This window comes from Lytechinus pictus, chromosome 2 (genome assembly GCF_037042905.1).
Source record: "Lytechinus pictus isolate F3 Inbred chromosome 2, Lp3.0, whole genome shotgun sequence".
Lineage (NCBI taxonomy): Eukaryota > Metazoa > Echinodermata > Echinoidea > Temnopleuroida > Toxopneustidae > Lytechinus > Lytechinus pictus.
In genome coordinates this window covers 26,774,459-26,798,871 of record NC_087246.1, presented here as the reverse complement: position 1 = coordinate 26,798,871, position 24,413 = coordinate 26,774,459, and the positions used below count along the sequence as shown (strand labels likewise).

Below are 24,413 nucleotides of genomic sequence, written 5' to 3'. Positions count from 1 at the left end.
TATCATAATGGCACTCTTTTGTGTTGGTTTCAGTGTTAATTAGGGTAAACAATGAAGAGTTGGGAGATTGATAGGATATGTTGAGATGTTTGGGACAGAACTTCCACCAAAGTCAGGCAATGTGACACTCAGAGAGAGAGAGAGAGGGGCAGACATACAGACAGAATGAGGCACAGAGAGGGGAAGGGAAGGAAAACGGTTCCATGACATTTGCTCTGGCGACAATTGCTCCACTGCAAATTCCACACACTGATGGAATGATCAACTTCAACCCTTGATTTAACACTATACCCTATCCTAAACCTAACATAAAACCCTATTACAACCCTATATCTTAGATGAAATAAAGCCTGGAGCAATTGTCGCTGGAGCAAGTGATGTGTCACCAGAAAAAGAGGGGGTAAAGACACTGGCGTACCTAGGATTTTCCAGGATTTTCATCAGGGGAGGCAAAAAGGTCTTTCAAGCTCGTCAGGGGGCAGGGATACATGCATGGGTGGTGGCTCGTCAGGGGGGGCAGACTGCCCCTCTGCCCCCCCCCCCCCCCCCGTAGGTACGCTAGTGGGTAAAGAGAATGGGGTAATAGAGAAAGAGGAGTAGAGATAAGAGTGAGGACAGAGAGAGGGGGAGAGACAGGAAGAGGCAGATGGAAAGGGGAAGAGACAGACAGCAAGAGAGGAGAAAGGGTGGCATTTTATCATTAATTACTTTGTTGATTAGACGAGAAGTAGAGTCGAGAGGGGAAGATGAGCCACTGGGGAAAACAAGGTATGGGGCATAGTAAGATTGGGAATATAAGATACCATAAGGAAAGTATACTTCAATTCAAATTCCACTCCAGAAAAAAAAAATTGATTTGAGTGGACAGAGAAAACTCGGCAAGCATAACGCTGAAAATTTCATGAAAATTACAACGACAATGAAAAGAAAATTAAAACAACGTAACAAATTTCATATAATAATATTCAAAAGAAATAACGAGTTGGTGATGCCATTGGTCCCCTCATTTGCATACCAACCAGAATGTGCATGTTTTGTGAAATGAACAACACTTTCAATTGTTTCTATTTTACATCCGATTTTGATGAAATTTTCAGTGTTATGCTTGTTTGAGTATCTCTCTTTTTATTCAAATCAACTTTTTGTTGGGTGGACCCGCTCAAGTATGACTACAACTAGGAAGAAATATGAAAGGCAAAAAAGGGAGAGAACAATGAAACCTAGAAATTCCACCACTTCCTTACTTGTACAATTTTTATGAAATTATGTTCTTCTAGGTTGATCTTTCCTTTTCATATCGAATCAACTTGCTAATATTATACCTTATCACTACTATCAATATTATTCCATAATCTTGATTTTCCATGATATGAATTTAGCGAAAATCTCGATCATTGACGCAGTGCGCAGTGAGCAGTGATGAAGCCCTAGAAAGGTACATTACTCAAGAGTCAACATATTCTACAATATTCAGATATCCAGACATCTAAAGTACATATGTTATTAGGCAGACCGGAGCCCCCCCCCCCCCCCCCCCCCGCCCCGCCAATATCACTTCACCCCAGCTGTACCCTTGATTGTTTGATCTTTAAATGCCCCCTTGCCTGCATGACCTCGCATGTTCAATATAACCCTTTCTTCACGTCTATTTGTTTGGAAAAGCAGGCAGTGACACTCAAATGGTAAAAGTTTATCAATCTGACTTGTGTAAATAGACATTTCGTCTCCTCTGCGACTACAAACTTTCCTATTCTCTTTCTCTGAGTGGGTGCATGGGCCTGGTATTCTCGTGTTTGCACGTAAAAACAACTCCTCATGAAAACAAACTTTAAGAAGTGACATGTATATGTTTGTTCGTAGTTTAAGGATAGTTTGTCACTGATCGGTTTGGTCTTGTTACATTAAATGAAACCACTTGATTTGTGGTGACACCCCCCCCCCCCACACACACACACACACCTCAGAATCCTGACATACCCCTTACTAAATTTGTATTCATAAACAAGAAAACTTAAAATTCATCCCATGGATTAACCCCTATTTTCTATCATAATCAATCGTAATTTAAGCTTCAAACTTTTTAGGCGTTTACATAGGACAAAATAATACAAAACACAACTTATTTGAATCACAAATCGACTTCTTCAGAATTACAAAACGAAGAGAAAATTGAACTTGGTCACAACAATGTTTTTTGGGAGTCATTTGTATTTATTCTTTCATGTTTTACAGGAAATTGGTTTTGGTCTTACATGGGATCCTGAAACACATCCGATTGTATTCAGTTAAAACATCAAATAAACAGTCACACATTATTCCATTCTAATTATCTCCTCCTTTATCAGTTAATTTCATCTAAAATGTGAAAACTAACCCGCTCCCCGCCCAAGAAAACAAAAAGATACAAAATATATCAAATCTCCTTTTACACTTCATCATACAGACGACCTTAATCAATGATGTCACAATAGATTGAATTCACGTTTGGGTTCACACATTGTGTTTTTGTTCTACTATTGTCTCCGAGACAAGAGAAAGAGACAACTTCGCCGTATAGAAACTATACAGTTAGTTTTCTTTCTATTGTGATTGGAATAAAAGCATGAGCCCCACTCAGAGGGATCTTATTGATTTGGTCGCTTGAATGAACTCTTGCTTGGAAAGTAAGTTTTCAAGAGGGAGTCAAAGAAGTAGAGTGTTTAATCTTTCAACCTCTCTCATCTTTACTTCAAACGCCGTATTGACATTGTCAAGCTATTCGAGCGAGGGGTTTGTACCGGGTTTGTATTGTCGAGATTTCTCCTTCGACATTTCACCCCATTTCACTATACGCAGACGGAGTATATATCTTTTTCCTAGCTGGTGAATTTATTTGTGGTATTATACTTGAATAGGATTCTCGGGTATTCAAAGTTATCAGTCGACCATCGATCGCAAGCTGAATGATTTCCCAAGATATGGAATAATTTGGAATACTCGCATGAAAGCTGTCTAACTTTACCTGGTGAGTACTGATATGCATTGCGCTTAGGCCTAGCTCCATGATATTCCCTGTGATTATTGTGGATGTTCTTGTGGTTTTTTTTTCGAACCTTGTTTATTTGGACATTCAACTCAAATTCACATTTCCTTTATACACGCTATATAGTTATGCACTATACAGACCCCAATTTTATATCTCAACGATGCATTTGGCACTCGATCAGCCACTCACTCGGATTGGCAGTAGGATTTGGGGGGAATTTCACTTGAATTTCATATACAAGAGTAGGCCTAAATGAAGAGGAGCTAGTGAGAACATTTTCGAAAAATTACACATTTTCCTGACAACAACAATTTGATTATGTTGGGGGTAGGCATAATCATTATCATGATGAATTTTGATAATGTTTAAAGGGCTACACAGAAATTAATTATAATGTTCACTCTACACACCCCTAATTAAGTTTGAGTGATCGCATGTGTCGCATAATCAGCTCTCCAATTCTGGTCTCTGTAATATAAAGACAATAAACCCTTCAATATTGCAAGCAATTATTAATGTTGCAGACGTATACATGCGTGAACAATAACAACAGCGGCTGTATTTGTTAAGGATGAGGAGAAATCTAATTTCATAATTGCATGACATCAACATGATCAAAGCGCACCTTTATTATCACATGGTGTTTGTGTACCCTCGCATGCATGCCTGCACCGACCGTCTGATAGCTTCCTGTAACCATGGTAACAGTCAAAGAGTGAAACCGAGCTATTCGTCCTTGAATGGCTGATGGGCAATAAAAGGATTGAACGAGATCTAATCCTTAGTCTATAAATGAAGACCCTTTCTTGGTTACTCTGTCGGATCGGGTGCACTTTTTCGTAAAAATACAGGGCGTTTTTAACCCGTTTTTAATTGGATATGCAATAGCCAATAGGTGTTGGGGAGGGCTTAGTTTTGGATATGGTGTAATTTTCCCCCAAATTTATAGGAAATTAAACTACACATTCATATTATTTCTGGTACAAGTCCCCCAAGTCCACCCCAACAAAAAGTTGATTTGAATAAAAAGAGAAAAATCCAACAAGCATAACACTGAAAATTTCATCAAAATCGGATGTAAAATAAAAAAGTTATGACATTTTAAAGTTTCGCTTACTTTCACAAAACAGTTATATGCACTTCCTGGCTGGTATGCAATTGAGGAGACTATGACGTCATCCACTCACTATTTCTTTTGTATTTTATTATATGAAATATGAAATATTCTCATTTTCTCCTCATTGTCAAGTGATACAACAATTAATTCCTCCCTGAACATGTGGAATTAGCATTGTTTAATACTATATGGTTCAGTCAAGTTGGTCCTTATTGTCAAATCTAAAATGAAATATTGTATAATTCAAACAATAAAAAAACAAAAGAAATGGTGAGTGATGGACATCATCGACTGATTTCACCTAGTTGTGCGTATCACTGTTTTGTGAAAAACAAGCGAAACTTTAAAATTACAATTAAAATTTTTCAGCACTATGCTAGTTTTATTTTTCTCTATTGATTCAAGTCAGCATTTTCATGGGCTGGACTTGACCTTTAAATATTTGAGTCTGTCTACTTGAAAACTCATGATGTTGAAAATACAGACTGTCCAAAAAATTGGGATAAGAATGGCGATTAAATTGTAATGTTTATAATGTATCTTATAATGCATTTTCAAAAATCACAATCGACAATTCTTGCTAATTTCAGTCTGTTCGGAGTCTTGTTCAGGATTTTAATTAGATTAAGATAAATTAATTACCGGTTTAATCATCATCTCGGGTCATTCTCAAAGTGATGTACCAGTTTTGCTTGGATAAATCGATGAAGGTAGTGTTGTGAGTACTGTCTGTACAATTATTTCCTTAGTAGGCATATAATCCACAATCAATTTTAGACTAGGCATCAGCATACGGGAGTATACGTTTCTCTTAAAGGAATGGTCATTTTTATATCTAAATACTTGAATAGAATAAAATTCACAGAGCAAAGTGCTGAAAATTTCATCAAAATCGGATAACAAATAACGAAGTTATTGCATTATAAATTTTATCAATATTTTGTGAAAACAGTTATATGCACATCATCATGAATATGCATTAGGTGGGCTGATGATGTCACATCTCCACTTTCCTTTTTCTTATGTTATTACATGAAATCATAAGTGTTTCATTTTTCGTACATGTGTAAATCCACTTAATCAGTTGTCAATTCAATTGTTTTAGTTCTTGGTAGAAAAAATTTAAATAAACCTAATTTCATATAATAAAATACAAAAGAACAAGTGGGGATATGACATCACCTAATGAACATTCATAGACATGCCTAGAACTGTTTAACCGGAATAATTGCAAATCTTTAAAATTCAATAACTTCGATATTTGTTATCTGATTTTGATCAATTTTTGTCTCTATTGTATAGGCGACGCTTTTCCGACGGTGGCGGCGGCGTCAACATCAAATCTTAACCTAAGGTTAAGTTTTTGAAATGACAGCATAACTTAAAAAGTATATGGACCTAGTTCATGAAACTTGGCCATAAGGTTAATCAAGTATTACTGAACATCCTGCCTGAGATTCATGTCACATGATCAAGGTCAAAGGTCATTTAGGGTCAATGAACTTAGACCATGTTGGGGAATCAACATCAAAATCTTAACCTAAGGTTAAGTTTTGAAATGTCATCATAACTTAGAAAATGTATGAACCTAGTTCATGAAACTTGGACATAAGGTTAATCAAGTATCACTAAACATCCTGCTTGAGTTTCACGTCACATGACCAAGGTCAAAGGTCATTTAGGGTTAATGAACTTTGGCCGAATTGGGGGTATTTGTTGAATTACCATCATAACTTTGAAAGTATATTGGTCTAGTTCATAAAACCTGGACATAAGAGTAATCAAGTATCACTGAACATCCTGTGCGCATTTCAGGTCACATGACCAAGGTCAAAGGTCAATGAACTTTGGCCGAATGGGGGTATCTGTTGAATTACCATCATAACTTTGAAAGTTTATGGATCTGATTCATGAAACTTGGACATAAGAGTAATCAAGTATCACTGCACATCTTGTGCGAGTTTCAGGTCACATGATCAAGGTCAAAGGTCATATAAGGTCAATGAACTTTGGCCAAATTGGGGGTATTTGTTGAATTACCATCATATCTCTGTAAGTGTATTGGTCTAGTTCATAAAACATGGACATAAGAGTAACCAAGTATCACTGAACATCTTGTGCGATTTTATAGTAGGTTTTAAAGTAAGCACTGCTGCATTATTGAATCGCGTGATGCAGCAAGGTGAGACCGCCAGAGGCATTCCACTTGTTCAGCATTTTGCTTTGTGAATTTTACTCTATATATTGAGATATAAGTATCTCCAGCATGGACCATCCCTTATAATTTGAATGAATTGTTATTACGATATATATTACCTCTTCTTCCGTGAGTTTGAAGTGAATTCTTGAATTGAATAGGCACATGTGCAGTGGATATTGATAGCAAAATATTATGATTAAATGGGAATGGAGATTAATACTGTTTAAGTTTGTATTGCAAAATCTCGTTGTCAGCGGGCCTTTCATGACACGATCTTTGATTAGCATATCAAAAAGTTTATTTATTGAGACTAGATATGCACATGCCGAGAAAGGGTCTCATCGTCGATCGTTCAATACATAATGCATTACATTCATGGAGTTTGGACACAAGGCAATCTGCGGGACAATCTGATTCTATCGGAAATCAATAATGCTGGTCAAACATTGGACCACATTGTAACTGTTGAATGTTCTTGAACGGTATTCATACCGACATTCATTTTGGCGGTCAACACATCAAATCTTTGTTCAGATGGTAAATACATAACTTTTTGTAAGTATATAAAATGATGTTTTCTGAAACCTGGAAATGGAATTCTCAACTTCTTCACCATTTAATATAACCTATGAACATCTTTTCTACCAGTACCAGGGAGTTGGGAGTTGTTTCAACCATGTCTAGTTCTGATGATGATTGATGGTGATGATGAAGATGGTGATGATGATGGTGATGATAAGGATGATGGTGATGGTGATGGTGATGATGATGATGGTGATGGTGGTGATGATGATATTGATAATGATGATGATGATGATGATGGTGATGATGATTGATGGTGATGATATTGATGATGATGATGATGATATTGATGATGATGATGATGGAGGATGGAAATGGGGTCCTTTTGGTATCTTGATTATCAGGTTCCGATAGGTTTCATGAGTTGTTGATTATACAGGTGAGCAAGCAGGGATGCCCCGGCTGTGGTTTTTTTTAAATAGTATAAATAATTGGGAACAAGAGGAAGAGAAAAAAAGGAGGAAAAAAAGAAGAAAGAAGAGAATGGAAAACAGGTCTGTGTAATATTTATCCCTATCATATTCAAATAAGGAATTCACTAGTATTTGGTCATCCATGTCCCCAGCACCCCCATCAAAATGGTACAATTTCCAATTCGTCTAATGCCAATTCGTCCAATTGCCAACTTGTCTTCCATCGTTTGGTCTATACCACCATCAGTTCATCCACTATCCACATGGTCTAATTGCCAATTCATCCACTCGCCATTTCGTCTAATAACCACTTGGTCCTATAGCCATTTAGTCCATATACTGTACCATTTTGGTCTAAGTGGACTAAGTGTTAATTGTGCAAAATGAATGAAAATAAAACGAATATTAGACCAAGTGGTTATGAGACGAAATGGTGATTAGACAGATGATCGGACCAAATGGTATAATAATTGGACCAAATGGATGTTAGACGAAATGTTGAAAGACGGAATGGCATTAGACTAAATGAAAATACCATATGTGGTGAGTGCATGGATGAGTAGGCAGTCGACGAATTGTCAATTTATCATCAAAATACATTGCATCTAGCTGCAGGCGAGACATCTGCCTAAATCAAATTCTTTATCGAGACCACACCAATATTTTCAACTTGGAAGAGGTGAAACAAAGAAAAATGTTTTGCACAATTTGATCTTAGAAATTCCATTTACTTTATAGGCAATGGTTGACTGGCATGCAGGCTCATTTGTTTTTGTTTTAATTATTATTAGTGACGACAGTGTTGATAACAACAATAAAACACCTCAGTATCTTGATAATAGTATACACAGGTCTTGTATGTTATTCTTGATGTTGGAAACGATTTTTCACATTCTTTTGGCATCCTTGCAAACTGTATCTGTTCTACCTCATATGAAGAGTATTGCTCAATCATTGATTATTGCTTACTATTTGCATTTTCATGGCTTACTCCAGGCTAAAAATTATATGATTTCAACAGATAAAGGAAAATATCAGACAACAAACCCTGAAAATTTGATTCAAATCCGACAAGGAATAAGAAAAGTGGTGACATTTTTAAAGATTCACATTATTTCAGTGAAACAGTTCTATGCATGTCTTCATGAATATTCATTGAGCAAACTAATGGTGTTATATCTCCACTTCTTCTCTCATTTTTTATTATATGAAATTATGTTCATTCAAATTTTGTCCTCCAAGAAAAAAAAAACTGCATTAGCAACTGATTCAATGCATTAGTTGCTGCAACTTGTTTTATAAAGGAGACATACCATACCACCATGTATGAAAATGTGAAATATTTACGATTTCATGTAATAACATAATATAAGGAAAAGGAAAGTGGGGACATGACATCATCAACCCACCTTATGAATATTCATGATGATGTGCATATAACTATTTTCACAAAATATTTTTCAAATTCAAAATTCATTAAATTCATTATTAGTTATCAAAATTTTGATGAAATTTTTTAGCTTTCTCCTTGGTGAATTTTACTCTATTTCAGCCTGGAGTACCCCTTTAATTTCAATTGCCGTTCACTTCATTAGTTGTGATTGGATTGAGAAGCTCGTAAACCTGTCATACACCAGAGCACTTTTTATTTAATTGGCAGAATATTTGTATCATGCTATCACCATGGAAACATCATTAACAAACTCCATGCCGTGTCAAATCGTGAAATCAATTATTGGCATAATGGAAAATTCATTTTTGGTTGAGGCATGCTTTCATGTCCTTGGAAGGAACATTCTGTTTTTCATGTCATTTGGTGATATTGTTGTCATGACAATATTTTTCATTGATCTATATCAACTCACAATGTGGTTATTAATCAAGTTTACTTGATGAAAAAAATAATCAAAGACTTTGTGTTTTGCCCTTCTATGTCTTTATTGTTCATGTTGTCAGGACAACATACTTAATTAAAAAGACTTCAGACATCACTTGCAAGTTGCAATGCATCTCAAACGCTTCAAATTAAAATCCCTTATACCCAAGGCATTTTTATTTCTTCCATGTTATTGTACCATCATTATTCTTTGTAAGAGATGCTTATATTTCTTTTATTTTATTCAGATACTGAAAGTTCATTTATTTTTCATTGCTAATCTGTGTAATACAAGCTTTTTTCCTATATTTCTATGTTCATTTTATCTAGATAGTTAGAGTTTTTGTAGTCTGTACTTTTAAAGGTTTAGATGCTTTTTGTGCATTAATCTAAACAGGAGTGGACCCAGGATTTACCAAAACAGGAGGGGGCACAACAATATTAAAAAAGCAACAAACAAAAAAAGAGGTTAAAAAGTTACACAAATTGGAGGCAATTTTCTCAGTGAAAAAAAAAGGGTTTCACAAGACCCCAAAAGGGTGGTACCCTCCTCCAGGATCTTGGTAACTAGGTACAATTTTATTTTAAACAGGTTAACATGGCAAATGGAATGTTTGATCTTTTCCTGTATTGCAGATGCTAAATTCCTTTCAATTTTGAATGTACTCCACATTGATTGGTTCAAACAAAAAGATGCGTAAAAGTCTTTGATTGTGAACAGGTGTGTAACAGAAATATATTGATTATACTGTGATGATCACAGTTTTAATAAGCTTTTAAAAAATCAATCATTATGGATATGAATTTCCATTAACAAGTATGAATTCCATTTTAATGTTATTGTTATATTTTTTTAATGTTCTACTTCTATGGCAATTCTCATCAAAGCCTGTACATCAACTGAAATAGATGAAGATTTTCTTATTTCATATCAGAAAAAGAGAAGCATAGTGATTATTCCTTTTTTACCCCTGCCACATGCAGTTCCTTACACTTATACCTCAGTCACATTTCCCCTAAAGTCGACGTACAGAGAGTCGAAAACAGCTGTTTTAACTTTTTTTGTACCAGCTACATATGGGTGGTTTGAATAAAATTAGATCTATAAAACGGCTGTTTTCGACTCGCCATAGGGGAAATGTTACTGCAGCATTAGGAATCTATCATAGCTCACTCTAATTTCAGTATCTTTAATTTTTTTGCTATTTCCAAATGCTATATGAATTAATTTCTTTAATAGTTTAATAAACTTTTCATCAACATTTCTCAGGAACCTTTTTATCATACATTGTAGAAATGTTGTGCAATAAATGTTCTTTAAATATTTTTTTGTTTATTTGATGTTCATGCAGGTACCATTTTCAGAGGATTTTAACAAAGACTTAACAGATGTTACAATGTTTTGAAGAAAGGGAGGACATTTCTTCTCAAACCAGGGATTAGCAGAGATAGGATCCTAAAACTATGGCATCTTTTAGCAGTCAAACAATCCCTCAAGGGATGAACTCCCAGTATGGAATGGAATCACCCAATGATAGCAATCAATTTGATTGGATGATGGATCAATTAATGGAAGGACAAGGAGGAGAAGGGGGAGGAGGAGGAGGAGGACCGGGAGATAATCTACTTCACATGATACTCGAAGAGGATGAAGGAGAACACAGCAGAAATGAAGGTAAAAAAGATTCTTTCAAGAAAAAATGCTGAACATGTACCTAATCGGCACTACCTCGATCAAGGCCAAGTGCAATTGAACAATTAGTTGATATGCTTGCATATTTGTAGAGTAAAATCAAAATCGATTATGACATAATGGAATTCATAAATTAATTTCAAGAATTGTTTAAGAAATTGATTACGACTTACCTATAACTGTCCAAATGTGACAGTCCATTAACTTAATACATGTATACCAATTAAAGCGTGCACTGTTCGACAATAAGTTAGACCCAGAAAAGTGATTCGTTGAAAATATACCTTTTTAAAGTTTAATTCGTCATCATAGGATAAAGCATTCATTAGATGAATATAAATCACTACTTAAAAGATTAATTAAATTAATTACTTAAATGATTAAACAGTCAGATAAGACAAGACTTTGAAAGATGAAATATCTGACAAGTTTCCTCATGAAATGTTTCTCTGAAGAGTGGATGGTGAACACACATGAATCAGGCTTTACCTAAAGAAGGGTACATATGAAACGGAAAGAAAAATGAATGGTGTTCTTATACAGTAAACTCAAAAAGAGCTAATTGTTTTGTTGATATTTTGGCACAGTCATTAGATGTGGTCATTCATCTTTTAAATAAAACAAATGCAATGTTAAAAAAAAATTATTAATCCAAATTTATTGAATAAAAAGAAAAAAAAACACCTATATTTATTTGATTATTTGTCATGTATCTTAATTGCAGTATTTGAACCTGATACAGATGGTGGACCCGTACATGCTGGATACGTGACATCAGAGGATGAGTATAAAAGTCAGTCAGTGGTACGGCCAATGTCACATGACCAATCGGGTGATCAATCTCAAGGATCAACCCCAAGGAAAGGTCGTAAGAAGAGGGTGATTGATCCATTTGGAGAGCTTCCTCCAATCAAAGATATCCTAGAGACTGATGACCTGGATGAATTTGGAGAGGTGCGTTTATATATTTTTTTCTTCATTTTATACTATAATTGATTCATTCATATGTTCATCAAAGATAATAGTTTCATAACCAAAGAGAGATAACAAAAAACTTATTCATAAATTTGATTAACCTGTGGTCTAGTCCATACTCTCTAAAAAAAACTTGTTACAAAATGGCCAGTGCCAGTGATGATAGTTGCATGCTGCGCATCAGATATAAATTGGGGCTGTTTATGCTTAGATTCAGTCACCTGAGTTATCTGATACTAACTTGGCTGATCATGTTAACTGTTTCTTAACATATTGGTGTGGTGACTGTGGTCCATGGCAGCAGTGGGATATAAGCCCAAGCCATCAAAATGACAGTTGGCAGTGATGGGATACAAACCCTAGCAATCAAAATGACTGGTGGCAGCAGTGGGATACAAACCCAAGCCATCAAAATGACTGGTGACAGCGGTGGGATACAAATGCAATTCAAATTGACTGATGACAGCAGTGGGATACAAACCCAAGCCATCAAATTGACTGGTGGCAGCGGTGGGATACAAACCCAAGCCATCAAATTGACTGGTGGCAGCATTGGGATACAAACCCAAACCTTCAAATTGACTGGTGGCAGCGGTGGGATACAAACCCAAACCATCAATTGACTGGTGGCATCAGTGGGATACATACCCAAACCATCAAATTGACTGATGGCAGCGGTGGGATAAATCCCAAGCCATCAAAATTACTGGTGATAGCAGTGGGATACAAACCTAAGCCATCAAAATGACAGTTGGCAGTGATGGGATACAAACGTGAGCCATCAAAATGACTGGTGGCAGCGGTGGGATACAAACCTAAGCCATCAAAATGACTGGTGGCAGCAGTGGGATACAAACCTAAGCCATCAGAAAGACTGGTGGCAGTGGTGGGATACAAACCTAAGCCATCAGAATGACTGGTGGCAGCAGTGGGATACAAACCCTAGCCATCAAAATGACTGGTGGCAGTGGTGGGATACAAACCTAAGCCATCAAAATGACTGGTGGCAGTGGTGGGATACAAACCCAAGCCATCAAATTGACTGGTGGCAGCATTGGGATACAAACCCAAACCTTCAAATTGACTGGTGGCAGCGGTGGGATACAAACCCAAACCATCAATTGACTGGTGGCATCAGTGGGATACATACCCAAACCATCAAATTGACTGATGGCAGCGGTGGGATAAATCCCAAGCCATCAAAATTACTGGTGATAGCAGTGGGATACAAACCTAAGCCATCAAAATGACAGTTGGCAGTGATGGGATACAAACGTGAGCCATCAAAATGACTGGTGGCAGCGGTGGGATACAAACCTAAGCCATCAAAATGACTGGTGGCAGCAGTGGGATACAAACATAAGCCATCAGAAAGACTGATGGCAGCAGTGGGATACAAACCTAAGCCATCAGAATGACTGGTGGCAGCAGTGGGATACAAACCCTAGCCATCAAAATGACTGGTGGCAGTGGTGGGATACAAACCTAAGCCATCAAAATGACTGGTGGCAGTGGTGGGATACAAACCCAAGCCATCAAAATGACTGCTGGCAGTAGAGGGATAAATCCCAAGCCATCAAAATGACAGGTGTCTCATGTTATTTCAGTTGTATTTGAATATTTTCTAGTCAAATCTGACTAGAACATTGTCATTTATCAACACAATGTCCAAGAATATGACCGGACACAAAATATCAGTTGCACTTTAATCAATCTGGTAATTTTAACTAGTAGTTTGTTTTTAGAGTGTATACAATTAAAACAAATAGATTCACAGCTATAAGCTATAAACATTTACACTTGGGTCCAAAATAATGTCCTGATTGTTTTATACAGAGAATTTGTGTTTGTTTGTTAGAAATATTTTTTAATTGTTTATGCATTTTTCCCCTCCGAATTCAAATTTGTATTTAAGCTAGGCCAGTTTTCACAAAGTTAGTCAGTTCAAGTACACATACATGTATCAGGATTTAATAACTTGAACATCATAAAAAATGTTTAAAATGTTGTATAATTGAGAGATTCTTTAGTTTCATCATATATAATCCATTTAAAAAACGTAATTTCTCATTTGTTTAATTCATAACAATCAGACCAAGAAGAGGGTTTGTACACTGAATTAGCTTAGAATTATTATATGTATAAGTTGCACCCATAATAACCAGCTTTCTCTAATGTACGGAATATAAGTTTTTGCCATTATCCTTTAGATCAGCTAATCATCTGTTTAACTGCTTTATATTGGAAAATGTTACTCTACATAGTATATTTATATTAATCATTATACCTATAATGAATCTCTCAAACATGTATTGTATGACATTTCAATGGCTGAGGCATATTGCTTCCAATTCTTTTTGTTTGCATGTTTTCTGCACAGATATGATTTGCGTAAACCTGCAAAATTTATTTACTTTTATTTTGGTCTATATATACTCAACCACTCACTGAAGTTTTCTTAAGCATGTAAATAGGAATTGGGTGGGAGTGTTTGTTGGTTTATAATTATTAGTTTTATGCTTCCAGGAAGCAAAGTGGTGATGGTAGTGGTAGTATTGTCATGGTATTTGTTTTGTTCTTGTGGTAGTGGTGGTGGTGGAGATGTTTAATGGTTGTAGTGATGACAGATTGCAGGGGTAGATAGTTTTGAGGCATTGATTGAATGCAATGTTGATGGATGTCGAATCATGATGATGAAAGTGAGATCACATTGTTTTCTGTGACAATATGCTTACTGTAAGTCTTACCATGTAGGTCCTTGGTATAATACTACAGTGGGGAATAAACAAAATAGAGTAAGCAGGTCATAGTCATTTGTGGAATATGCCTACATGAAGCACCGATGATAGGGTGGTAGTAATGTTGTCAAGATGAATGAGATACTTGAGCAGCTTGGTGCACTCCTATTCTGCTGTCCACTGACAGAAGGAAGTAACTCCATGGAATGAGTTCCTTAGTAAATAAGAAAAATGTGTTGTTTATGTGGAAATATATAGAGTTACATGATTTTGAAACATCTGTAATTCAGAAATTCGTGTTGATGCAACTCCAAGTCCTTTTGCATCATGTAGAGCATACAGAAAATATTCCAACTCAAGAAAATTTTTGAACAAAACCTGAGTTGCTTCTTTTCATCAGTGGACAGGGGTTTAGCTCATAGTATTAAAACAATGATAGGGTGTTGCACATTTTGGGCAAGTGGAACTTGTGGAAGCAATCTGAAAAAAAAGTAAATGAATAAAAAAGGATACAATTCTCTTTTGATTGAACTTTCATCTTCCTACTTTCCTTCAATACAGTTCAGGCCAAATTTAATGTAAAAAATCTTTATTTCAAAGTATTTTGTGAGGCCTGTAAATAACAAGTTTATACTAACTATTTGTCCAATTCAAAATATATCATCAAACTTGTTCTGGTCTCATTACAGAAGAAGAAGCAGCGGGTAAAACGATTTAAATGCACCCAATTCACTGAACCTGACAAACAACTCGCTTGGACTATATTCAGAACAGCCGACAGAGATAATGACAGCAAACTGAGTAGGAAAGAGTTTGGCACGGTAAGATCAAAATTGATTTAGGGTTGATCAATGAATGGATTTTCTCATTAAAATTGTGATTGATTTCATTCTATAAATTCATAGACTGTTCCATTGTGTGGCTCTATTGTTGAGCTCTATATAGGCCCATCTGATTTGTTATTCCAAGTGTAAATTTTAATTATGCTAATTAGGACCCCCTTTCAATGCAAGCTTGTCTTTATAATGGGGGCCCAATTATTGATCAGTTTTTTTTTTTTTTTTTTAATCAAAACTGTATACTTATAATTACTTTGTAATTGATGATTGGAAATTATTGAATAATAACTGACTATAGTAAATTGACAGAAATATGATTCTTTATGGGGGTTTTTTGTCTTTAAAAAAATATTGAAAAGTTTTCGTATGAGATGGATCAATCTTAAGATTTATTAAGGTTTTTATGTCTATTTTTCATATATCTGATGTTAATATTCAAACGTTTTATATTTTTTAAATAGATCCTGAATTCTCCTCGACTGGATCTAGAAGTCTCTAAAGATGATGTCACTAAACTGATGAAAGATATCTGCCATAAACGAGATAACATCAAAGTAAGTTTCTCCTGTCTTTGTGAACATATCATTCATCTGTCATTATATTTTCTTTTTTTTTCAATTCTTTATTCCATTTCCATTCAAAACATAATACAAAGTAATATAAAGTAATGCAAATCAAGTACAAATTTACAGACGAGCATTCTTACTTCGTAAAAAAAAAAAAAAAACAGTATAATATTGAGTATAAATGGAAATGAGGGGGTCCACTAAAAAGCAAAGCTTGTAAAGTGTGGATCCCCCTTAAAAATGAAGAAAATATAGTCGACTTATTCATATATGCATATATATACAGGAAAGAAAAAGACAAGGAACATATTTGTTAATGGAAATCATTTCCAAATTTAATTATAAATCTCTTGATCAGAGAAGCTGATCTGTAAATGAATAATAGTATTTACCATCATGGATATATTGTAAACATACCATATTATCATTTTGTAATAACATCTGCATCATTGATATCAAGTTATTTGAGGTGCTAGTTTATATATAATTTTGTCGCAAGTTTTTATTTTGTTCTTATTTTAATTCCGCTGCAGCAATCGTTCGTTATCTTTCCTTGTAATTTGATAATGGCTTTCTTTCTTTCCAGGATTCTCCCATGACATATGATGAGTTCCTTCCATTTGGTGTCCATCTGCTCAAGTTTTTCTACAGCAAGAAGGATGTCAATTCTGAGGTAATTCAAATATCTTCATTATTTTGTTTCGTATGAAAAGAAAGATGGAACTTGATATAGAGAGAAAGAGGAGGAGGGACAGAGAGAAGAGGGGGGGGGGTGAGAGAGTGTGGGTGAATATTAAATGCAAGCACCTAAAATGATAGAAAGAATCAAAGTTTAGAACATTGATATCCATTGTCTCCACACCAATTTGCTGGAAATCAAATAAGTATCCAGGTTTTCTAAAAATGTATTTTCTTCCTTCAAATTGCTTCTTACGAATAAAATATTTCACACAATCAGCTCTTAGAAATATCTAATCTGATTTGTGCTTATAATACAAGTGCTTGTGTTAAAAAGTTGTATTGGCATGAACTCTTATTGACAGGGGATTATACAGGCTACTCTAGAGAGAGTATTATTTTACCTCTGTCAGTTTAGACTTGAAATGATTTAACAAACTCTTATGGCTATTACGATCTTACTCTAAGAATTGTTACCAAGATTGTTTCATTGTCCTTTTCCCCATCTTATCTAGAACCACTGGGTTGTTCTGGATAAAGGCCCGAAGAATGGAGTGATATACTTTAACAAAGAAACGGGCGAGGCTAGGTAAGTTTCCTCACCTGTTTGTCTATTACCCCTGTTTAGCCCTGTTTTGAATTACCATCTTAGACCAGTATAATTATTCCTTTACGAATATCGAAATACAGAATATTCCATCTAGGGCATCTCTAAGTTGTTACTTATTTTAAATGACTGAATATTATATTTATTGTTGTACTTTGATGTTTGATTCAAAATTCTGTAAATATTTAACTTTGTAATGTTTTTTTTGTAATTTGTTGGCGGAAAATAGATAAAATCTGATTTATAAAAAAGTTGTTATTTTGTTGAATTGCATTTTTGTGTGTGTATGTGCACTAGATCTATTTTCTTTCTCCTAAATATTTGAACAAAGATGGGAGTATGAGAAATATATATTTGCAGATGTAGGAGTATTATTTTCTCTTTCTTGCATTTTTTTTGCAGTACCACAAGACCATTGGATTACGATGCATGGCATTTCCAAGAACCAGATTTATTAGAGCGATCTCTGATGGACCTCTTTGAGATTGCTGATATGAATAATGATGGAAAGATAAACATTAATGATTTTATTAGGGTAAGTAAGCATTAATGAAAGTATTATGTTAAGAACCAGGTCGTAACGTAGGGGGCAGTTGCCCCCATACATTTTGAAAACCTACATTTTTTTACTGAAAATTTTCACAAAATTCACCAAAAGTGTGCTCGACATCCTTTAATTTCACTTTAGAAAATGCAAAAGCGCTCTCCAAGATAAGCTTGGTCGCTCTGCTCCCTTGCATGCTTTTTAGTTTCTTCAGAAAAATGTATGTGTCTTGCCCTGCCCCCCCCCCCCTCTCCTGAAAAATTTCTTTGTACGACCATGAATATTAATACAAAAGGGTACATATAACAATATTGAGCAAAGATTTTTGTGTGCACTACCGAATCATCTTTCTATGAGAGCAGAAAAATGCTATATGGAATATCACCTGGATTTATTACTCTACTACCTAACGTAATAAAGTCTGTCATTTTGTATAGAGAATATCACTTTGAATTTAATTACCCTAACACCTTGCACAATTTACGCTGTAAAAGTTAGTCTATCAATTATTCAGATGTCTGTTGTATTATGGTTTTGCATTGAATATTTGCTCTCTCAGATAATAAATTCAGTGAACTATGGCTTGCAGTTGACTAAAGAAGACTTGGATCAAATCAACAATCATTTTGTCAAGTAAGTATCAATTATTGACTATAAATTAACTTAAAATTTTAAGACGTAATATTGTTGATACAGATGTTGACATTCATGAATTTTATTCAACTAAAATTTCAATCGTGCCTTATTTTGTTGTATTTTATATTTACATAAACCAGTGTATATTTTACATGAATGATATAAAGGTATATCATTACAATTAAAATGAGATGGATAAAAATATTTGACTAACAATCACATCTGAAATAATTTTTTAACAATTTATTTCCCTAACTTGCACGAGATAATGGTTATGTATTTTGTAGTGATCGATGAATTTGAACCTCCATTCACTCAAAATCCAATGTAATTTTTTCAAGACTGAAAACACTTCCATATGTATATGACTTATCTTTATTAAAGGACAAGTCCTCCCAAACAAAAACTTGATTTGAATAAAAAGAGAAAAATCAGACAAGCACAATGCTGAAAATTTCATCAAAATCGGATGTAAAATAAGAAAGTTATGACATTTCAAAGTTTCGCTTATTTTTCACAAAATAGTTATATGAACGAGTCAGTTACATTCAAATGAGAGAGTCGATGATGTCACTCACTCACTATTTCTTTTGTTTTTTATTGTTTGAATTATACAATATTTCAATTTTTACGAATTTGACAATTTGGACCTCCTTGCCTGAACCACAAAAATGTTCAAATAATGGAATTCCACGTGTTCAGGGAGGAATGAAACTTTATTTCACATGATTATTGATTCTAATCAATATTTTTCTGAGGTGGACTTGACCTTTAATTTAAGATTGAATTATTTATTATTCACTCAAGCTCTAATACATTTTTCTGTAGATTTCTCAAAATATGATAACCGGGTAAAGCATCATGATATTTTATTTATTTTTTTATGTTTTTCATGATATATGAAAATATTTTTTGGCCTGTTTAACTTTCAGTGAGGCTGGGAGGAAGATTAACATGCCGTATGCTTTCTTTGTTCCCATGGCAAAGAGACTCATCGTTACTATCTACAGAGCGAGAGATCCATATCCTGTAAGTCAATTTTCTGTTTTCATTCATTAGTAAGTGTTTCATTTATAACTGAACAATTAATTTGCCCATCAGTGGTGGATCGTGGATTCACAAGACAGCGGTAGGTATGTTGTCTAATCAAAATTCTGACGTGACAAGCAAAAGAAAAAGGTCATCATCTCTTAGGAGGTGCATTTTCACATCAAACTTTTTGGTATGCAATATAAGATGAAATGTTTTCCTATGGCATGGGAGGGGAGGGGGGGGGGAGGGGGGAGGGGTCTACACATTTCCCCCATACCCCTTTACCCACCACTTTCTATTTGTGCATTATCATTCAGGTTTCATTTATATATGTATTCATGTAGTTCATTGATTGATTGATTAATTAATTTTTCTGTTTAGTATTCATTTGGAATTGCATGTATCATTTATCAATATTTTTGTTAGTCACATATTCATTTTTTTGTTCATTCATTTCTTAATTCATTATAAAAAATGTAAGGTTTTGACAGGTTTTCATTAGCTGGTAGTTACCACAGTAACCACAAGAGTCAGAGTCTCGGCCAGTTGAAATTAAGCCAGGAGTGTGCTACCTTTTTTTAAAAGAATAGCAACTTATTGGTGCTGATAACTATCATGAAACATTGCTCCGATTTAGAAGTAGTATAATTGAATTACAATGGCTCCAATGGCCTTGATATTCCACAAATATCAAATAGATTTGGGTGATAAATATTAATTATATGAATGTGAAATAATTTTATGATGAAGCAGACCAATAATGAACAAAGTCAAAACTATATTGTGAAAATAAAATATTTTTTTCATTTTTAAGGCATATTTTCCCCACACCGTTACTATGTTACCATTTTACTTAATTATCTCAATGTTTGGGAACAGAAAATGAGAGAGAGAGAGAGAGAGAGGGGGGGAGGGAGATAAATTACAGTCAAACATGCTAATGCATTTTAGTAAATAAGACTTGTTGAACAAGCTTTTAATTCTGTTTGCAGCGTTCTGTATCCTTTGTTGCATCTGAATGAAACAGAATCAGTAGATTTCTTTGTATCGAAGATAATAGGGATATGCTTAAGTGCCCTTCTATTCAAGGAACAACCTTCTAAATAGAATAGTCTTGCATTCACAGACCTTTTATACCACCTTTTCTGTTAATCCGTAGAAAAATATAAGTGTTACTAAAGAAAATATATAGGTTAAATACAGATATGGCCTGAAAATATATCAGTATTATTTCTTGATTATTCCACATCACTTAAGTTACATTAAATTCCCTTTTCATTGATTTATAAAGTTTTGCAATTATTTCCAAGACTAGTTTACTGTAGACTAGTGAAGCCCTATGGTTGCTAGGAATCAATCTACTGAGGGGGTAAATTATTGAACAAGGGTGTGCGAAGATCCTATTGTCAATAACGAGGGATGGTCATGTTGTAGTATATCTAGAATACGATATCTATACCAGCTTATAGAGTGTTATAGATAAACTTATATTGAACTTAATTTATAAAGGTAATTATATTATATTTTTGTACCGGTATTTGATACATAATTTTGTATGATTTTGTTATATTTGATATTATTGACTTGTAAAATGCTTCTTTTTTAGTTTTTTCATGGTGTCTTCATGTATATTTGTATTGTCAGAAGGCCTACTTACTGCAACATGTGTTGGGTCAATGGCCATGTGCATTCATATATATACACACTTATGGTTATGAAGTGTTATGAGAATATTATGATTTTTATCTAGTTTTGATTCATTTTTTAAGTTTTGCTAAAGTTCCTGATGCATAATATTAGTGTATTAATTCTATCACAGTGCATGATTAAAAATTTCAAGTTGAAAATTTATGATTTGAAATGAAGATTTGATCATCTTAAATATATTGGTGCTTATGTTGTTTTTATTTTAACAACTAAGTCATATTGTGACACTGGTTTAATTGAAAATAATTTCTCTTTCAAAAATTAAATCATAAATTGTTATTGATATATCAAAATTTTATGAAGAATATACTCATTTGATTGAACATAACGTGCTATTGAAAATGTGGATAAAAAGCCAAATATAAATAATGAAAAAAAAACATGAACATTATAGTGAATTAACTCAATTTAGATAATTAATTGCCTGACCTATCGCCATACTATGTCCACAGCATGAATGGTGCCACCTTTACACTGGTAATGTAGGATCATTCTGGTTCAATAAGAGAACAGGAGAATCATCGCGTGTCCCACCCAAGAAATACATAACAGAACAGCAACACAGATTGGTAGATAGGTAAGTTCTTTAAAGCATTTGTTAATTTCATTTATGACACAACATGAAGATTTATAAAAGAATACTAAGGTGGAACAACATTCCACCACTAATTTCCACATCAGTAATATGTTCATTACTTAAATGTTTGAGCACTTTCACTTGTTTATAGTATTTGTTATGATATTTGTTACTTAGTATCTTTCAAGGAGACCCTTTATAAAAAATCAAGTGATTCGCAAGAATTTGATAAAGCTTTATTTTGTTTTGGGGAGACTTTCGTGCAATATTTCATTTTTCTTTTGTCTTTCCCACATGACATACACGTAAAAATTGTATTGAATTGACATATATCTATGTATTGCACATGAAAAAAATATGTATCCTCAAAGTAATTTAGAAATACAATGTTGAAATGTAATTTTTGTACTTAAATGATGTTTATTGTATTTAAACAGAGAACTTGAGATGGAACTGTTGACAAAATCAGCAGAAGATCTAGCTTCTACAAGGAGTGAACTAGAGAAAGAACAAAAACGTAGACAGGTAAATATTTTGAACTCTGTTTCATATCTTCGAACTCATAAAGAAGTGATTATTAAAGTGATATGCCAGTTGTGTGGAAGGATGAAAAATGATTTTGTGAGCGATCATATTCTCTTCATATTTAGAAAAGATATCACAGACAAATTTTGCACTGCGAAAGATTGCTCTTCGAATTTCCTAAAAATCTTACTGTGAGAATAGTTGAAATGGTTGGGTCTGACCATATGTGTGCCATCTACCATTTGGTAGAATTGCATCAAGTTATTGTCTAACATTTGGTACAGCAAATATTAGCTTTTATGTGAATTATGAATAAACTTTCCCAAACTTTTGATACAGTTTATTTCCTGATTCAAATGACCTAAACTTTATCATAGATTAATCTTAGATTATAGCAAACTTTAATCATTGAGTTAAATAGTTACAAAGGAAAGTGTGACTATGTATGTGCAAGTGATGCATTGAAGTGAAGTTGAATTGATTCTGTAGTGATATCAGATCTGAAACAGGCAGTTTATCTGATTTTCTTTAAACTTCTTGAAAACTATAACTTCTTAACCTGTTGGAGACATAATGATTTCGCTATAAAACACGTTTTCCATAGACTCCAGATAGATACACAGGCTAGCTCAGTCTCCAAAAGGCTAAGACTGGACTCATGACGAAATACCTCCGTTTGAGAAGGCTATACCCCAGATCGTTTTCACCAAGGAGCTGGAAGCTCCTTGTTTTCACCAATTCTCTTCTCCAACCACTATAATCCCGAACTGCCCCCAAGCAAGAAATTTAAGTATCAAAACACCTGTTTCTTGACCTCGGTCTGAAGATAACGCGACAGCCCAGCACAGCAGGGGGTCAGACACGATGGATTGCAACGTGTCTAAGAGCCTGCTATGGAGTTCCGTGTATACACGCGGTGAATGCATCGTGTGCGCAGCGCTTTAAGGGCAGTTCCTGCACTAAAAGCATAACCTAATTTTTATTCGCTTATTTTCCTTATTTCGAGGTCGATTTTCTTCGTTCGAAATTGAAAAAGGACTAATATTGGATGTCTGAATACAATATGCCTTTGAAAACGTGATTAAATATCGAAGACAATAATTTAATTCCGAAGTTCCTTCTTCAGGCAGAGAAGTCTTACGTAATAGCACAGCTGTTGTTTATCATTTCGTCCTTGGCTTTACTGGCCAGTGGAGGTGAAATTGAGACAACGGGGATTACCTGGCCAAGATGGGTTTATCGGGGCTTGGAAATGTTCAAATGAGAAATGAGAGTTTCAAACGAAAAATGGGGTCTATTACCGCAGTTTGCGACCCCAACAGCGGTGAAACCCCAAACGGTGTATTTTCGTAATGTCATGGCTTTGATGGGAAACAAAAGTGCCTACCGGTAATTTGCCAACCTATTATGTTGATAATATCACAACATTGAGCTTAATGTTTGCAGCAAGGAAAATCAGCACTATATTTTTTTCCATTTTTACCTTTCAGGATCTTGAGAAGAAGCTGAGTACTGTATCTAGAGAAAACAGCAGCAATGCTAGTGCTCTGGAAAAAACTACTAAAACCTTGGAGAAGACTAAAACAGAGGTATGAAATACAACCTTTAATCTGGTTGAGATAGGAATTATTTTGCTAAAAATGGTTTCTTAAAAAGTTATTGTATTTTGCAAAAGATCGGAATAATTTATTTGTTTCTTTATTTTTTTATTTATTTATTTATTTATTTATTTATTTTTTTTATTTTTTTTATTTTTTTTTTTTTGGGGGGGGGGGGGGGGGGGGGGGGAGTTAGTTAAGATATGGACATTTTCTGTACAATGTAGGATGGTGGCTGTAACATTCACTTTTTTTCCAATGAGGCATATTAACATGATTATTTGTCCTCATCGCAGATATGCAAAATTGTTTCTCACATACATTTTACAGCTAAAGGCTTAAAGTATATAGATTGCTATTAAAAAATACTTCATGTTACCATTTGACTACATGATATTATCTCCTTCACTAAGCCTGTATATAAGTGAGAAAGTTCAATCAAATAGGTGGAACAGATTAAATAAGTAGATGCAGCCTGTATCAAT

The 24,413-nt window shown here is 34.5% G+C and overlaps 1 protein-coding gene across 2 annotated transcripts in view; it reads left to right on the top strand.

Moving 5' to 3' along the window:
- The first annotated feature begins 2,611 nt into the window (after window positions 1-2,611).
- The window catches only part of LOC129254485 (uncharacterized), a 32,059-nt gene continuing 10,257 nt past the window's right edge, over window positions 2,612-24,413 (top strand). Inside the window, exons 1-13 of one of the 2 annotated variants that reach the window (XM_054892949.2) lie at window positions 2,612-3,004; window positions 10,566-10,888; window positions 11,631-11,860; window positions 15,309-15,440; window positions 15,920-16,012; window positions 16,611-16,697; window positions 17,218-17,291; window positions 17,712-17,844; window positions 18,413-18,486; window positions 19,422-19,518; window positions 21,681-21,805; window positions 22,243-22,330; window positions 23,821-23,919. In XM_054892949.2, coding sequence (XP_054748924.2) covers window positions 10,678-10,888; window positions 11,631-11,860; window positions 15,309-15,440; window positions 15,920-16,012; window positions 16,611-16,697; window positions 17,218-17,291; window positions 17,712-17,844; window positions 18,413-18,486; window positions 19,422-19,518; window positions 21,681-21,805; window positions 22,243-22,330; window positions 23,821-23,919 — 1,443 coding nt within the window. In that variant the 5' untranslated portion in view covers window positions 2,612-3,004; window positions 10,566-10,677. Of the gene's footprint in view, window positions 3,005-6,701; window positions 6,898-10,565; window positions 10,889-11,630; window positions 11,861-15,308; window positions 15,441-15,919; window positions 16,013-16,610; window positions 16,698-17,217; window positions 17,292-17,711; window positions 17,845-18,412; window positions 18,487-19,421; window positions 19,519-21,680; window positions 21,806-22,242; window positions 22,331-23,820; window positions 23,920-24,413 lie in introns of those variants that run through there. The other variant, XM_064114455.1, reaches the window with a different exon arrangement.